General features: G+C 55.1%; 1 protein-coding gene across 1 annotated transcript in view; it reads right to left on the bottom strand.

Annotated features, from left to right (window-relative positions):
- The window catches only part of GCN1 (GCN1, eIF2 alpha kinase activator homolog), a 54485-nt gene continuing 36638 nt past the window's right edge, over positions 63 to 17909 (bottom strand). Inside the window, 21 exon segments of the mRNA XM_018061139.1 lie at positions 63 to 769; positions 1300 to 1518; positions 2716 to 2823; positions 3218 to 3366; positions 3691 to 3787; positions 5548 to 5662; positions 5776 to 5969; positions 7586 to 7816; positions 8237 to 8350; positions 8568 to 8837; positions 8929 to 9072; positions 9270 to 9362; positions 9594 to 9755; positions 11311 to 11475; positions 12502 to 12717; positions 12831 to 12948; positions 14258 to 14400; positions 14578 to 14774; positions 14863 to 15001; positions 15186 to 15254; positions 16417 to 16637. Coding sequence (XP_017916628.1) covers positions 644 to 769; positions 1300 to 1518; positions 2716 to 2823; positions 3218 to 3366; positions 3691 to 3787; positions 5548 to 5662; positions 5776 to 5969; positions 7586 to 7816; positions 8237 to 8350; positions 8568 to 8837; positions 8929 to 9072; positions 9270 to 9362; positions 9594 to 9755; positions 11311 to 11475; positions 12502 to 12717; positions 12831 to 12948; positions 14258 to 14400; positions 14578 to 14774; positions 14863 to 15001; positions 15186 to 15254; positions 16417 to 16637 — 3290 coding nt within the window. The 3' untranslated portion in view covers positions 63 to 643.

The raw sequence follows: 17909 nt of genomic DNA, 5'->3' as shown, positions 1-17909 counted from the left end.
TGCTCCTGATGCACGAAGCTTCATGTTTAGTGGATGTTTGGAGATTTTTAAAAATCTGCTTATCAAGATCAAATCAAAGCCTTTATTCAACATCCCTCCTTCAAACTACCTGCGTTTAAACCTACTCCCCTCCCCCAACTCACAAACTACTCGGGCTGTCCGTCACCTGACGGGTCAGATCCAGGTGAGGTGCACAGTGCTGGAAAGCCACGCTGAGACACTGCACGGGCAGGCCTCCGTGGCTCTGTGCCCCCTTGGGATCTAGGCAGAGGTTGGAGGCACTGGCCCTGGAGCCAGAGCTCTGGCACAAGAGACCAGGAGGCAGACGTCTGAGCCTCACGTTCTGGACCCAGCCACGCAGAGTGGACGAGCAGCTCCTGGTGACCGCTGGGCGAGGCTCACGCGTGTGCTTTTTCTTCTTTTCTCCAAAGAAAAGGGTGAGAGATGGAGGAGGCAATATTCAGTTGTGTGTAGGTTTGATTTAAGGCTTTGGCTGTGGTCTGTTGATACATTAAAATACTTTCTGGGAACGCCATCTCCTAAGCTCCCCATCAGAACAAATGTATTTTCAAAAATGAAAACAGTGAACAAAGAGGTGGAGCTGAAATGCTGATACAGAGCCCAGTGGACGGGCCTGGGTCCGTCAGGTCAGGATGGTGTCGTCCACCTGCTCCGTGGAGTCAGCCTGGCCGGCCAGCTTCTTCAGAGACCTCCGGTTGCATTCATTCAGCACTTCCAAGCTGGCCACATCCAGGATCTTGCAAAGGGACTGAGGGGAGGAGGGAAATGAGGAGACAAAATCAGAAAATATGGCTTCAGATTTCTCCAATCAAAGACAACACTGAACGCAAACCCAGAACTAGAGCCACTGAGAGGGACCCTGGCAAAGTAAGGGAATCAGGTGGATCCAGGGACAGCCAAGACATGCAGGCCTCATGCCCTGATCCAATGATGGAGGGGGGCCCGAAGCGTTCAGCGCTTTAAAGGTGGCTCAGCAGGCAGGGGGCTGAGGGACAGGACTCTGGGCCTCAACAGGCAGCCCTGGGAGGTCTGTTACAGGTTTGGGAGCCACCTGAGACTTTACTTGAAGGAGGAACCCTGCTGCTGAAAGGAATCTCAACACCTCGGAAATAGAGGGATGTGTTTTTAGGCACCAGACCAGTCACCAGATGACTATCTGCCCATCAACACTCATGCCTATGCGGTGGCAGAGTACAAGCCTTAAACGCTGTCATGCAGAAGGCCCACGAGACAAGTGCCCAGAAGCGGTGGGGAGGCCCACCAGTCCCAGGCTCCCACCTGAAACACTTCCTCTCCCTGCCTCATCTTGAGGAGGTTGACAATCGCCTGGTCGCTGTAGGCCCTGACGACAGTGTTTTTATCCTTGGTGTTGTCCAGGAGGGCCTTCAGGATGGGCTTGATGGCCTGGGGGTCCAGGGCAGGCAGCGGGTCCTTGTTTGCCCACCAGATCATCTTCTCAGCCACCAACCTGATGTCACTGGATGGGTTCTGCAGACACTGTGAAGAGAAGCACGGGCTTTCCATCAGGCACATCCAGCTTGCTCCTCGCCACAGCCCAGGCTCTGCCCTGACGCTGCCCTCACCGTGGGACCTGACCCCCTGCTCCCTCCGCGGCATCCCCACTGTGGGAGGGCGGCTGGGTGTGTTCGGACCCTACCTCTTCCACATCATCTCACACCACCCTCTCCTTGGCTCGGCACTCTCGGCCCACGAGGGCTTCCAACTTCCTCAAACGCCTCACACTGCTTCCTGCCTCGCGTCCCTGCACTGGCGGGTCCCACTGCCCGGGACATGCTTGCCCCAGATCCTCACTTGTTCGGTCCCCTCTCATCCTTCAGGCCTCAGCTCAGATGTCAGCCTTCAGGCATCTCCCCGACAGCCCTATCTAGATGAGGGCCCTCCCACACGCTCTGTGTACCTCCGCCTCCAGAGATCCTGTCTACCCCGTTCACCTCTGTACTTCAGGGTCTAGCCCAGCCAGGCGCACCGCAGCTCCTCAGTAATAAACACTGACGACAGCTGCATGCGGGGTGATACAGGCTCAGGCCAATCAGAGCCCTGTACACCCTCCTCTCTGGGTATCTGCAGGGTGGGGACAGAAGCCGTGGGAGCCTCACTGCTCAGAGTGAGGTCAGTGCACCAGGGCCACTGACACTGCCCGGCAGCTGGTTACAAAGGCAGGGTGAAGGGCTCGGCAGCATTTCTTAAAATGCAGGTTCTGGTTTTGTGTGCACACCAAAGTTTGAGCAGCATGTTTTATCACACAGATGCTGGCGGCCCCTCTGCCAGGCTCCCCAGCTTTCCCAAGTGGGTCCTGCAGCCACCATAATAGCCATGCCTACTAATTACTCTCATGCCTGCTAAAGGGAGGCAGGAAAGCGAAGATAAATTTGAACCCAGGTCTGTCCCGAAGTTTGAAAAATTGGGGTGCCTAGAAAGAATGCCTAAAATAGAGGTTCTTAACTTGTTTGGGGTCATGGATCTATGGGAGACTCTTGACAAAAAGTTGGGCCAAAAGAAAAAAGTTGGGCAGTCTTCCAGAGACCATTCTGCACCCCAGCCCTACGGGCTCAGAGACCCCCACCCCCACCCCCTAGCCCTGCAGGCCACCCTCAGAGTGCCTCAAACACATGGACACACTTCCGGTGTCTTCTGGTCACAGGTCCGTCTCACGAGCCAGGCTGCCCCGCTCACCTTAATGAACAGGCTGGAGAGTTTGGCCGGCAACTGTCCTCCTCCGGTCTCGATGTGGTACTTCATCAGGAAGCCCATGCCCCGGACCCCGCTCACAGCAATGGGGATCTGGAAAGTGAGTGGAGAGCTAGACAGGGTGCCTCTGGCTCGCTCCTCAGGGCAGCAGGGCCATACACCATCCCTTCCCTAGGCATTTCTGGGGACCCTGGCCCTCCACCACCAGTCCCCACCCCACCCCCAACATCACCTCCAAGACCCTTTGACGGCTCTCATAAAGAGGTTCTGCCTGGCTGTGGGGCAGGTGAACAAAGCCTGAGACCCTAGTTCCCAGAAATAGAGACTTTCTGGCCTTGAAGGGACCTCTGGATGCTCCAACCCAAACTCCTCACTGTTTAGTTGATAAAACAGTGCCCAGGGAGACCAAGCACTGGTCCCAGGGCACAGGAAGTTAGTGGCAAGAGTGAAATTCTGACCACCTAGTCTGGCCGCCCCACAGCCTTACCCTGTCTGCCATGGCGTTGCTGAGGATCATGTCCTGGACATCGCTGCCGTACTTGCCTACGCAGAGTCTGCTGGGAGCCACGCTCACAGCCACGGAGAGAGCCAGGCTCCGCCCGTGCCGAACCATCCAGTCAATGCCGGACACGTCCGCTGGGTGGAAGGACACAGGGGGGTCGACCTGCACCGTCTACCACCCGCGAAGCCCACCTCCACCACCTGAGACTCGTGTGTCAGCTTGGAGCCTGGCGGGAACCCCAGTCCTCACTGCACACAGACCTCCCTGCCCCGAGTGGCCATCCCTCACAGGCCACTCCCAACCACAGCTACGTCCTCAGAGCAGAGACGCTCCGGGCTGCAAGACCCGCCGGAAACTCCGTTTTGACATTTCCAAGGAGAGGCTGGTCCAGCTACCAGAAGACCCTCTGAGGGGCAGGGGAGACAGAGAGCCCCGAAAAGTGCACACAAGAGGCCTACCCAGCAAGTACTGCTGAAGAACGGTGCTGAGCTCCTCTTCCGTCAGAAAGGCACACAGCTCCCCCAGGCACCCGGCCGAGGAGATGCGCGTATTGTCCTGACGGGGCAGAGAAGGTGGTAAACCAGGGTGCCAGCCCACATGGGCTCTGCGGGCACCAGGGTGCGAGGGAGGTGGACGCCAAGTCCAGTCCTCCCTCCAGCACACACACTCCCGCCGCCAGAGAGGCGGGCTGCCACTCGGTGCTGAGTTAAAAATTACACACCCAGCACTTAACTTAATTATAGAAAACTCCAGCGTGTGTGCATATGGTGATCATCATCATAATAGCAACAATAACTGTATTTACATAGCACCTTTCTTCTTACAAGCCTGAGTGATTCACGTTTATTATCTCAGTTACTATCAACAGCGCTGTGAGGCGGGGAGGGAGGCAAGCTCTGCCCATAGTCCTCAGGGAAGGTGGTTACAGAACCACTGGGAGTTCCACCCCCACTTCACCCCACCCCACCCCACTCCCAAACCTCTCACGTGTCCGCCTATGTCCAGAGAGGCTCCCTGCTGCCCCAACGTTGTGTGGGTCTGTCCTGGGAAGTCACACTGAAGCTCTAATTGGCCCAGGGCAATAGGGAAAGGCTGAGAGTTCTGTGTCAAAACCAAAGTCTTGTACATAAGCACTTCCTGGCCACTCTCCCTGCTGGCTCACTACAGGATGCTGTGCAGAGGATTTTGGGTTACGTGCTATAGTATTCGAAGTGCCAACTTGGCGTGCCTCTCCCAAACAAAACAAACAACCAACCAACCAGGGCCTCAAGGGCCCGTGGAGACGCATGAGCCAGGCCAGCACCCTGGATTGCCACCTCTGATCCAGCAGAAGTTCTGAGGGGGAGGAGGGTGGCCGGCCGGCAGTCTGGGCCTCTGAGCTCCCAGGTGTCACGCGAGGCTAAAGCTGGCTCTCTCTGACACAACACCCACTCTCTCTAAGGGGTCTATTTTAAGCTCCATTGTGATGAAATGCAAATTGGTTTGCCTACTAACTTTTGCTTGCACTGTGAGTGGCCCTATAAAACCCTGACAGACCGTGACCAAGAGAAGGCAGAGGCTCCCATCTGTGCCACAAAAGGCCAGGGCCTCAGCTGCAGGGGATAACCAGCCCTGGGCATGGGCAAACAAGGTGCAGTTCCGTGCGAACCCTGAGGCCTCCCTCCAGAGATCAGCCCCACAGTGTCAATCAAAGGGGAAAGAGAAAATCCTTCTCAAAGACTCAACTGCTTTGGGGCTCATCAGAGAGCAACTGGTACTTCACAGATGCTTGCAGACGGGGCCAGGAAGGGCCTTGGGACAGAGAACCAGGAGTCATGGGCTCAGTCCCGGTTCTTACTCTACCACGTGCTAGGGCACGGCCCAGGTCAGTCTGCCCCTCGCAAACAGTGCTGAGCACCCCCCTCCGGACAGACACCAGACACTGTTTCCTGAGGGCTGTGCCCACACTTCATTCACCCCTGGGCAAGGCTCTGCACATCAGCAAATGCTTCCCGAGCCAAAAACCAAAACTCTTCATTTTACAACTGGGGAAATGAGGGGCAGAGAAGGGGAAGCGACTTAAGACTAGAGAACAAATGAGCAGAGACCTGGGACTTTAGAAACCTTAGCCTCCCTTACCTACACGATACGCCGCCCATATCAACACTAAGTGCCTGTCTCCCTCACGACCAGAGGTGCGGCAAACCACAGGGCGACACGAACGTCGGGAGTGATGGTCACTCCTGACCAGGTTCTGCTTCTCGAGGCAGAGACGCCAGCCCGAGGGAAGGGAAACCAGCCCAGCCCGCGTGCCCCGCATCCACCTGCGGCAGTACCTCGTCGTGTCCCAGCATGCTCAGCAGGAGCGAGACGATGTTTTTCCGGATGACCACATCCACTTTGGCCCCTGCTCCCTGAATCACAAACCTCAGGGCCTGCAGCATGGTGTCCCTGCAGAACCAACGCGCCCGACTCAAACCCGGCTCTCCTCCACCCGCGCTCCCACCGCACAGGCAGGGCCGGGCTGCCCCACAGCCACAGCTCTCCCCGCGCCAGCGCCTCACCTGACGCCCGGGTCCTCCATGACCCGGATGCCGTTCAGCAGCTCCGTGAAGAGAGGATCCACCTTGATGTGGATGGAAATGAGCTTGCCTAGCGCGTCGGCGGCCTTCAGGCGCACGCCGCGGTTAGAGTCCTGCAGGGCTTTGGTGAAGGTGGTCTGCAGCTGGGGCAGGAAGGGCTTCAGGGCGATCCCGACCTGTCAGAGAGACCCCCATCCCAGAGCCTGGCTGAGGGGGCGTGCGGGCCACAGGGCACACAGGCACGAAAACAAAGCACCCTGAACCCGCGCGGCTCCACACTCAGGCCAGGAGCAGAGGCGCCGCAAGACGGGGGAGCCCGGCACAGAGGGTCCCCTCAGCCTCCTCTTCTGCTTCCAGCTTCCCATGAGCGGGGAACCATCAGCTCGGCTTAGGGGAGTTCTGCCCATGTGGACAAGTGACTCGAAACCCCTGGCTCTGAATACATTACAGAGCGGGCCAGCAGACCTGTCAGTACCGTGGAAGAACATTCTGCAAAGGCAGGTAAACAGGCCAGGTGCCACCTACTGCACACGATCCTACAGAACAGGTGGCTTTGGGTGGTCATCCCTGTACACACGTGCACCCATGCACTGACAATCCAGTCTGAGGCCTGACCACGTGGAGGAAAAGACGCACGTCTGTGACAAACTACAGATGGGCCCAGAGGAAAGACCTACTCAAGGCTAAAAGGGAAGGAAAAAGCAGCTGTTTGGAGGCTCAATGCCATTCAGGGTCTAGAGACACTGGGGTTGGGGCTGGCAGGCTGCTGGGAGGCGGACCACAGAATAAAGCCAGCAAAGCTGCGGTGAGAGCCACCTGCCCATGGGTGACACCTGGCTCACAGCCTGTAGGACAAACTCCAGGAGGGCAAGGTTCCATCTGGACACAGAATTCACACACACACACACAGAATTCACACACACACACACATCTGGACACAATTCACACATACACACACACACACGAACAGCACAGAATGGAAGGTAAAGATGATACTTAAATAAAAAGAAAAAAGAAAAGACAATTTCCAGCAGAATGAGGGTGATGCTCACAGTCCCATTTTTTAGCTGGGAAGTTGCTCCCCCACACTTTTCTCCCAGAAGGAAAAAAGCTGCAACTCTTTTAAGCTTTTGTTTCCAAACCACAAGTAAGAATTTTTTTTACCAAAATAAATCTTGGCTGTTTATAACTCTCTAAGCCTAAAGGCTTTAATTATTAGCCTGTAAAGTATCAGAAACAGTTAATGTGTTGCTTCGCTTTTGACACTTTGGGCAAAAACTAAAGTTACTGAAGTTGCTCTTGGACTTCCTTTGCGTTCTCTCCTCAGATTCTCTTCATCTCCCTTTATGAGGTAGTCATAAAGATGGGAAATGTATGTGAACAAGGTTTCTAATGTACTCACATGGCCCTGGATTTTGGAGCAGGGTCCCTTTGAACCACTTCTAATAAAAGCGATTATCAGACACACACACGCTGGTGTGCTGAGTTAGAACGTGTCATTAGATGTTATTTCACCTGAGCCCCGTATCTCACAGCCCTCTGAGAGACAAGCAGTGTTGTACCCTCAACACACAAGTGAAGGAGCAGGCTCAGAAGTTGCACGACCTTCTGAGGTCATTCTGGCCACACATCTGCCAAGTGGTGGACCTGGCCTTGACCATGTGTGGTGAGTCTGGAGTCCAAGGTCTTCGCTCCCTCTGCCCTGCCTGCATAGCACACCGGGTGCTGGTCTCCTGTGCACAGATCTGGGCTCTAAGATCCAAGTGGACCAAGTGAACCTGTCAGTCCTCACCTTGGCCAGCAAGAGGCTGAGTGTCTCGAGCAGAGCTGCCTTCACGTTCCAGCTGAACCGGTCCCCCAGGATGCGAATCAGAGGGCCGGTGATGTTGACCACGGAGGGCCGCAGGGCGTCTGCCGAAGTCAGGCGGATTACCAAGCCTAATGCTTTGGCGGCTTCCTCCTTCTGTTCTGGGCTGCCAGTCAGGACCCCCTCCCGCAGCACTGGAAGGATGGACGTTACCCCCTGACAAGAGAATCGCACCTGAGAGTCAAACCGCAAAGGTTCTGGGCCCAGATGTCCCCCACCCGAAGCCAGGAGCTCCTGTCAGCCACCCTCTCTTCAACTCCATGAGCGACCGAGTCAGGCGTCCAGGGTCGTGGGCTGAGAGAGTGCTGGCTGGGGAACGAGAGCAGAGTCCCTGCAGCCCTGTCACTCATCTGCTCTGGGGTGACCTCCACAGCTGAACTGGAGGTGGTGAACCCTGACCCTGTCCCCGCGGGGCCACCGTGGGGAAGAAACACGCTGTCCGTGGAAGTGCACAACAGCACCGAGAGCACTGCGTGCAGTAACACGCAGCTGCCCCAGCGGCCCCAGTGCTGGGGACCCGGGGGAAGGTGGAGGAGAGCCACACGACCGCGGGGCCCTCCCAGGGCCCTGGCTCACCTTCTTCGGGAGGCAGAAGCCTGGCACGTGCTCGCCTCTGCTCTCATTTCCTATGAACCGGATTTCCTTGTGCAGTTCCTCAATGAGGGCCAGCTGGTTACCCGCATCCAGTTTCTGTGGGACACCGGGGAAAAGCAAAAAGGATGTCAGGGTTCAAGTCAAGCCCTCTTAAGACAGCTTCCAAATAATGCAGCAGGGGGAAGGAAGGGTGTGGGCGGGAGCACAGGCGAGACCAGCCCCGCAGGGACAGATGCTGAAGCTGGCCGACAGCATCTAGTCTTGGAAACACCCGGAACTGTCTTCCACCAGAGGTGGTCCAGCAGCCCCTCACCTTGGTGATGGCATTCAGGGCGTCCCAGCTCTCCTCCAGAACCACGGGGCTGGAGTCGTTGAAGAGGCGGATCAGGCCTGAGACCAGGCTCCGCAGGTGGCTAGTGTAGTCCGCCTTGGAACGCGAGCAGTAGATGTTGAGAACGATGGCCGCGGCCTGCCTCATGCCCACCTCAGGGCTGCGAGCGGCTTCCAGCAGGTCCTCGATGATGAGCCGGTGCCCGGTGTCATCCTCCACGGACAGGATCACGGCCTGACAGTTGGCCATCTCCTAAAAGCACAGGCGACACCTCGGCTGAGCACGTGCCTCCAGGATGGGACAGCACACAGATGGAGTCTGCAGGGGTGACTGTGCCCCTCACCAGCTGCTCGTCTGGAGTCCCCAGCTTCTCCTTCAGGGCCAACATGACCGCCGGGAGGATCACGCCAAGATGACGCGTCAGGGCATCACCCGCCACAGACGAAAGGAAAGCCAGCACCCGGGTGTTGACAGGCGGGGTCGTCAGCTGCAGGACGATGAACATCAGCTCAGTGGGGCCTGCCCGTGCTGGCTGTAGCACTGGGATCTTGGAGATCCTGTCCCACTGCAGAGTCGCTGGCCTCCCCCAGCATCTGGGTTCAGAGCTGGTCCTCACATAACTAGGGGACGGTGACGTGGCTATGGCTGCCGGGCCAGGGGGGGTCGCCACGTGTGGGGACTTACCTTGGGCACGAGGTAGGGCAGCACCACACGGCTCTTGATGGCCATCACCTGCTTCAGACCGTCCAAGGCAAACTCGGACACCTCCTCATCATCCTGCAGAGGGGCATGGGGTGACGTCTGGGAGCTGCTCTCCTCCCAGCCTCTGGAGTCTGGACCTCCCTGGCCCCAGTACCTCCCACCTGGCCCCCTAGAGAGTCAATTCCATCCTGTGTACCCACTCCCTCTGGGGCCTGCACTGGCTGCCTTGGCAGAGTCAGCCCCGGCATGCGGCCTCCACGGAGATGGTGGAACCCCTCCTGGCAGGAGTGAGGCGGAGCCACTCACCAGCTGCTTCAGTAAAAACGGGAGGATGTCCTCCAGGGCCTGGTGGCCGATGGTGGAATGCAGCTGCTCGAAGGTCTTTGCCGCCGCCTCTCTGACCTCCTCCAGCGGGTCACACAAGGCCTTCCTTGCCGTGGGCACGAGGGACTCAGAGAAATACAGCACCTGCAACGGCATGAGAGCGCTGAACCTGATGTGGTGGAGGGAGAGAAAGTCAGCGGGGGTGGGGGCGATGAGGACCTCTGGCCTAGACAGGCTTCCTGGACTCTTGCCGGATCTAGACTTTTCACTCAGCTGGTTTCTGTGGAAATGCACAAGTATGAGAAAGCAGAGAGGATCTGTGATCTGCCCCTCAGGAGCCTTCCCCCAGGGAGGGTGGTTTTGTTGCTAAGTCATATCCGACTCTTGCGACTCCCTGGACTGCCATCTGCCAGGCTCCGCCATCCATGGGATTTTCCAGGCAAGAATACTGGAGTGGGCTGCCGTTTCCTTCCCCAGGCATCTTCCCGAGCCAGGGATGGAACCTGCATCTCCTGCGTTGCAGACAGTCTCCTGCATTGTAGGCAGATTCTTTACCAACTAAGCCATGGACTTAACAGTTAACAGTCTTGATTTTTTTTTGGCAAGTTCCCCAGATACTCTGGTCTCTCATGGAAATGGCAAACTCCTTCCCACGGTGAGGCCCCAAGTGACCTGGCCTCCACTCCCCAGGCTCCTTTGCTCATCATCTTGGGAAACTCCAAGTCCTTCGTCAAGTCTCAACTCAAATACCTGCTCCCTTATGAAGTCTCTGGGTCTACAGTGGGGCCAACAACTGCTCTGTAACCAATTCCACCAAAGCAATGCCCCTCGATGACTCTAAGGACTGAATCTGAATATGGTGGCCATGCCATGGGCAGGGCCTCAGGCTTTGGGGCACTACCCACTTAATTTATCACAGTCCCATCTGATGGCAGAGTGTACCTTTGTTCTTTGAAAAACGCAACTATAAAAACCCCAAACGGCACACATGTACTGACCCATGCTGGAGAAGAATTAGATGAGGCTGTTCAGGCTGAGCAATTGGCCACATGCTCGCATCTCTGACCCACTGTCCACTCATTGCTTTGGCGCTTTCATCCCAGTCTAGAGCTCCATGCCTATGCTCAACCTACTCCCCAGGTATGTCTGAAAGCTCAACTGGAAACAGTAGGGTCAGTGAAAGACTCCAACCCCCTTGACTGTTGCTATATGGAAACAATCTCACTGCTGGAGACAACGCGTTTCCACCCACTGGGTGCTCACTCTCATCTACTCCACGCCCTCCTGCTCCCCGCCACCCTCCACCTCTCACATACATGCACCTCCCTTCCCGGCTAAGCACATCACACACGTGAACTGAACTGATGGACTGACACAAAAGGATTAATCTGAAGCCACCTCAGGAGTGCTGAGAGAAAGACCACCTCAATCTCCAAAAGCCACCCCAGGCCTCTAAACTGCTGAGGTCTTAGCCTATAAACTGGTGCGAAAGCTGAGAGGTGGGAAAGCTGAGAGGTGAGAAAGCCCAGGGTGCTGTGGCCCCATCAGCACCTCACTGCCCACATCACCCTCTGGAGTGAGGTTGGCGTGTCCCTGAGGGTGAAGTGTCGTTAATGGAGCAGCTTCTCCGGGAGCCTTCACCCTCCGGCCCTCTGAGGGGGGTGGGCGGCAGGCCTTCAGGCCCTGAGGACATGCTCACCGCATCCCGGCTGGTGGACTTCATGATCTCGCTCAGCCCGATGCACACGCCCTGCCTCTCGTCGCTCTTGGGAGATCTCAGGCCTTCCTCCAGGATGGGAATGATCTCCGGCAGGATTTTCTCCCCTAACTTCCGGACGAGATCTCCCAGCGTCCTGGCTGCGATCTGCCGGGCAGAGCTCAAGTTAGGACGGACTCCCTGCAGACCCCGGGACACCCAGTGGGCCACTCCAGAATGAGGGCCCCAGGACCTCCCAAGATGTTATTGGAGCCAGACTTAACTCTCCCCAATGCTCTATCCTGTGAGAAGCCCCCAGGGTGCTTGCAAGACACCACAAAATAAAATTCTCTCTGCATCACACACACCTACTCAGCCTAAAGAGTCGGCACCTCATGGATGAACAAGAAACTCAACACATATTGTCCAGTTGAGGGCTGATCTCCCTGGATTGAAAACTGTGGCCTGGAAGTCACTTAACCCTCATGCTCTTGCCCAGGAAAGGAGAGCTGGGTTTGTAATCACAACGTTCAGGGAAAAAGACCCATCTCCTCTGAGGCCATGTGCAAACCCTTGTTCAGAGCCAATTATGCAATCTGTTTGCCAGAGACGGGGGTTAGGAGTGGACTGTCAGACGTGATCATTGGCCCTGGGGGCCCTCCTCCAGCTGCCCTGGCCTTTGCTCAGCCCCTGCTCTGGGCAAATTCCTTGCCCACCTCAAGGCTTGCGCGTGTCCAGTCCTGGTATCTCAACCACTGGTCCTTTGGTCCCGAACAATCTTTCATCACCTCCTCACCTGCTAATGCTCACTCACTGTTCATCTTCAAACATCATTTCTTCTGAGAAGCCTTCCCTGAGCCCCCAGTTGGCTGACCTGGTATACGCACTGGCAGTGCCATGTAGCACTTGTCATAGCTGCATTTCCCACTTGTTTGTGTGACTGTTTGACTAATATCCGTTTCCTCTGCCAGACGGCAGCTCCACAAGGCTGCTTTTCTTCTCTACAAGGTCCTAGGTCCCCACTTAGCACATGGTAGATGCTTAAGAAATATTTCTTAAGTAACTAAGTAAATAAAAGTTCCCCTGCTAGATGGTGGACACCACTGCTCTCCCATTCTCTGCAGACCCAGCTTTCTAGCCTCTGAAAGGAGGCATCAGGGCTCTGTGGTCAGAAGCCAGGCCTGGGACACTTACTGTTCTCTTATCTGCGCATGTGCTGGCCAGGAAACCCAGCAGGAGCCCAAAGAGGGTGGGCAGGATCTCGCGCAAGGTGCGGGGGGTGTTAGAGACCACAATTTTCCAGACGTGCAGGGAGGCCTGCCGCACCACCAGCTGGGTGTCCGAACGGCCCATGTACAGCCCCGCCAACACCCGGTTCCGCCGATCTACCCCCAGGGCAGTGATGATCGCCTGCAGTGGCAGAAGGGAGCCAAGAATGAGAAGTGGTGAAGCCCCCACGGTGTGAGTGCCAGGGAGTCTCCCCACCGGCAGCAGAGGGAGGAGGGTCAACTGGGGCTGTGCACCTTGTTGGACTGAGCGGTTCCGAAGTTGTCATCCTCTGAGGCAGTTTCTGTGGTCATCTTCCCAGTGACTCCTGAGATGTGGAATAGGAGATCGCCAAGGAGCTGAACAGAGCTGAACCTGAGGAGGAGGCCAAGAACAGAGTCACAAGGGCGCAGGAGGAAGTCTCGGCCAAGCACCAGCCAGGAAAAGAGACTGAAAGGAAACGAACCCCAAACACTGGTGGTGGTTCTCTTAGAACGGGAGAGGTCACAAATGATAGCCATTTCTCGACAGTCTCCCACATATGTTCCTTCCAAGTTTTGTACTAACGAACATTACTTTAATAATGGAAAAGAACAAGCTATTTTTAAAAGCAGATGCAAATATTTCTATAATAAACGTTATTAAAGAGAGAGAAACACAGAGGGAAGTATGAGCAGGGAATCCAGGAATGCAGATCATCAGGATGCGATGTAAGGAGAGGCCTAGGAGAAACTGTTTCTCTTTGAATGAAGGAGTATAAAACTAACGGTTGTATTCAAATTGAAAGTTCAATTAATACAAACAAATAGAAAGAAAGAGAGGGTAAACAAGCGCTCAGACTGTCGGCACCCAGGCAACTGCTCTGACACTCCGGTGACAGCCTTGTGCACACCAATCACCCTGTACACAGACACCCCTCCCACACACAGGGTGTGCAAAGTGGGCCCACACAGGACCCGGCCACGGCCCGCACCTCCCCACCCGCCAACAGAAGGCCGAGGAGCGTCCTGGGTCAGCAGAAGCCGTCCTCACGCCATTCTTCGTAACAGCCGGGTCAAAGTTTGTGTTGTGGACGCACTATCTGACTTTTTCAAACCTACCTTTTCAAATGATAAGCGGTATCGCAACACACATCCTTCTAAATACATCTTTAAGCACTTGACTAAATATGTCCCTGAGACGAAATCCTAGAAGGAGAATCTCCAGATGAGAAAGCATTCACATTTAAAATTTTGATACAAACTGAAGGACTGAAGAGAAAAAACATCTTAGAAGAGAATCGGAATTACAGACACTGCTCTAGGAAACTGGAGAGTTACCAAATGGTGAGAAATGAGGATCTGGAAAAGTTGAGAGCTTTTGGCAACATTCTGCTTTTCATTTCTCAGTGCGTGCGTGCGTGTGAGGTAAGTTACTCCAGCTGTGTCTGACTCTCTGCGATCCTATGGACCATAGCCCACCAGACTCCTCTGTCCGTGGGATGTCCCAGGCAAGAATACTAGAGTGTGGCCATTTCCTCCTCCAGGGGATCATCCTGACCCAGGGATCGAACTCATGTCGCTTACATCTCCTGCACTGGCAGGTGGGTTCTTTACCACTAGCGCCCCCTGGGAAGCCCTCATTTTTCAGTAAGTTCCCCAAACACAAAGCTATGGCCACTGGGTCTTTCCGCCTGACTTCTTACCTTATTCTCCAGAGGTCATCAAAGAGGCCTTGCTCCAGCTGGGGCAGCAGCAGGGCGATGGCCGTCTCAGCATACATGGAGATGACCCTCTGGCCCGCACGCAGGGCAGTATCACGCACAAACTCGTTCTCATCAGCAAGAGCCTGTGCACAGAGGGGGTGTCAGCCAGACCTGCTGCTCCCTAGGCACCCAGACCCAAGAAAAAACAGGACTCCCTGCTACCCAGCTGCATCTGGGAGAGAGGCCGAGCCCCCCAGGAGAGAGCATGTGTCCTGGCCCCCACCCTAGGCCCTATCCTCAGTGGGGGCACCGGTGCCTACTTTGAGGATACAGGGGATGATGGGCCCCACATAAGGAGTGAATTTGTCCCCGAAGGTGATGGGCAGGTAGTTGAACATCATGATGTATCCGTCTCGGACGTGGGGGGCAATGTCCACTTTGCTGGCTGTAGCCACAATTTCTGGCATCAGCTTCTCCAACTTCTCCACCCCCAAGCCAGCCATGACCTCGGCCAACCCTGCAGGAAAGGGACAGAGTGAGCCTACAGGACCTCAGGGCCCCCAGCGCGCCTCCCAGGTCTGGCCCTCGGGCCCACCCTGACTCACCCTGAGCAGCGCCTGAACGATCCACAGAGCTCTGCTCGTAGGTCAGCGTCTCCATCAGCCACGGCAGCAAGTCCTCAAAGCACGACTCCCCCATGCCCTTGACCATGGCCCCGAGAGCCTTCGCAGACACCGTCCGCACCTGCCAGGGAAGCCAGAGCGGAGACGGCAGGGAGACGTGACCACACAGGAATGAGGAGCGGTCCCTAGGGCCTCTCGCCCCTCACCAGGCAGATGCAAGCACAGCTTCTGCGGCTCCTTAGCAATCAGTTGCCTGGGGCGGGGCTAAAACCATGAGCTCCCGCCCCCTTCCCTCTCAGACTCACCTCAGGCACAGGATCCAGGAGAGAGGCTTTCAGACCAGGCGTCACGCTTGGCAGGTAAGGAGCCAAGTCCTGCAAAGACGGAGGGAGCGACTCAGTGGAGGCCTGAGGCCCGCTTTCTCCAGACCGGTTCCTGGGTAGATCTTGACCACCCCACTCTGCTGAATAGGAGCACTCACAAGGGTAAAGAACCCCCTCCATCCCCCTGGTTCCCTGAAGGCCCTGTGTGATTGCTCAGAAAAACCTCTGAGGGACCCCAGGCCCTCCTAGGGAGTACAGAGCCCCCAGCTGCCATTCAGAGCTTTTCCTCCTCCTGGGACCAAGGGCTGCCCAGCCTCGGGCATCCACAAGATTCTCTCAGCGTTTTCCTTTCAGAGTTGCATGATCTTTACCTTAAAAGGTTTATGTCTCTTGATACAGCACTCCACTTTCAGAAACAGTTTTAAATATAGAAAGAACCTTATGTTCACTGCAGTATCATTTAAAATAGCAAGAAACCTTGGACACTATGTGACCGACAATAGAATTATGTAAGTTATGGTATATAAACTTGTTAGAATGTTACATAACTATTTAAGACTCAGTTTTATGAATAACTCGTTATAACTTGGACATACATTTATATTCAGAAATATCATTTTTAAACGTAATTTTAAAACATAATTGTCTAGGCTCCTGGAGGGCTATGGGTAAAATGTTTTGGTTTTCCAACTTCCAATTTCCCAAATTTCCTAGGATTGACCTAACTTTCCACTTTATCTCTTGTGCCTGTAGCCTCAGCAAGCAAATCAGAGCTGTGGTATTGAGAGCACACACATCAGCCTCTGGGAGTGAGTAAACAGCAGATCTCCCAAAGTAGGCTAATTTCCTGAGAGGCTCACAGAAACCAGTGCTTATGACAAGGAGACACTGCCAGCAATCAAAGCAGCAGCCGCTTTCCCAACACCCCTGAAAAGTCAAAGGCCAGGCTGGACCTTTCCTCCCCATCAGCAGGTAAAAGGAGCTCACGGGGATGGGCCTCATTTGGGGGTGGAGCTAATCAAGACTTGTGTGGCTGGGCTCTCCAAGATGTGCAGAGAGCTCAGCCTTCCACCCTCCACCCCAGGTCCACTTCTGCCCTGATACCATCAGGAATCGAATGCCCATAGCTACCCCATGTCTACTGTCAGTAGGGACCACGGCCCTGAGCCAGCATCCACTGGTCTGTCCTGTGTGAGCCCCCACAGGCCCACACCTTCTGGTCTGTCAGCGAGTACATGTTGCCAATGATCTGGGCAGCCATCTTCCGAGTGTCCGTGGACCGGTCCTGGAAGGCTCTCTGGACGATAGGCATGATGAGGGCCAGGGACGGGGCATCGATGAAGTGGACAAACTTGGTGTCCAGCAAGGTCTGCAAGCACTTCTGGGTCTTCCGGGAGGGGTCTGTCAGGGCGTCCAGCAGGACCGGGGCGATGGCTGCGTGTCCGGACAAGAGAGAGGCAGCTAGGTACAAGTCTGTGGGGCAGCTGCCAGAGCCCCCAGCACTAGATGGGTCAGAAGAAAAGGAGGCCAGGGGCCCTCTCCTGAGAGCCCCACAAGTCACCAGCTGAAGAAGCCAGCCTGTCTGCCAAGAGCAATTCTATTCCTGCTCCCCAGGAGGAAGTGGTGTGGGGGGCGGCAGCTGTCACCCCCTTGCACTTAAGAGCTGTGGCTGATGGGGTGCCTGCCTGCTAGCTTCAGTGGCCCTGAGCTGCAGCCCCGGCTAGGCCTCCAGAGGAGGCCACTTAGCAACATGGATCTTATTCTGGAAGCAGCAACGACCCAAAGTGGCTTTGTGCAAAAAACTGTTTGGAGATGACAAAGGCCCCCTGAACCAGTGGTGGGAGTGAGATACACAACACTCAGAGCAGCCGCCACAGATAAAATGACTCTCCGAAGTCAGCACTATCAGCCCAGCAGAAGGAATTTCAAGAGGGGTACCTGGCTGATCTTTCCCACAAGCCCAGGGAATTCACCACTAACAGGATACACTCCAGTCAAGAGTTTTGAGGGATATTTCCTGGCAGTCCAGTGGTCAAAACTCAGCACTGCGGGGGCCCGGGTTCAATCCCTGGTTATGGAACTAAGAACCAGCAAGCCATGCAGAGTGGTGCCCCATCCCCACCCCCAATTTTTTTTAAATAGCCCAATTTAAAAATGGGCAAAGGATTTGAATAGTTTTCCAAAGAAGATGTGCAAATGAAAAATAAGCACATGAAAAGATGTCCCACGTCATTAGTCATTAGGGAAATGCAAACCAAATCCACAATGAGTGGTTAAGACTCCGTGCTTCCACCGCAGGGGGCACGAGTTCGATCCCTGGCTGAGGAAGTAAGATCCCACATGCTGTGTGGCATGGCCAAAACAAAACCACAGTGACATGCCACTTCATACCCACTAGGATTTCTGTAACCAAAAAGACAGACTGTAACAGTGTTGGCAATTGGAACACCTCTGTGTGTGTATATACGGCTACTGAGAATGTCAAGAAAGGTATAGTCGCCAGGCTAACAGTCTAGCAGTTCCCTAGAAGAGGTAAACAGTTACCATATGACCCAGTTATTCCATTCCTAGGTATCTAACCAAGAAACCCGAAATCATGTCTACAAAAACAAAAATCAAATAAAACCTTGAACACAAATGTTCATAGCAACATTAAAAACCAAAAAGTGGAAACAACGCAAACACCCATCAGTTGATGTATGGACA

Source organism: Capra hircus, chromosome 17 (assembly GCF_001704415.2).
Source record: "Capra hircus breed San Clemente chromosome 17, ASM170441v1, whole genome shotgun sequence".
Classification (NCBI taxonomy): Eukaryota; Metazoa; Chordata; class Mammalia; order Artiodactyla; family Bovidae; genus Capra; species Capra hircus.
The sequence above is the reverse complement of the archived record's forward strand: the minus strand, read 5'-3'. Positions and strand labels throughout refer to the sequence as shown.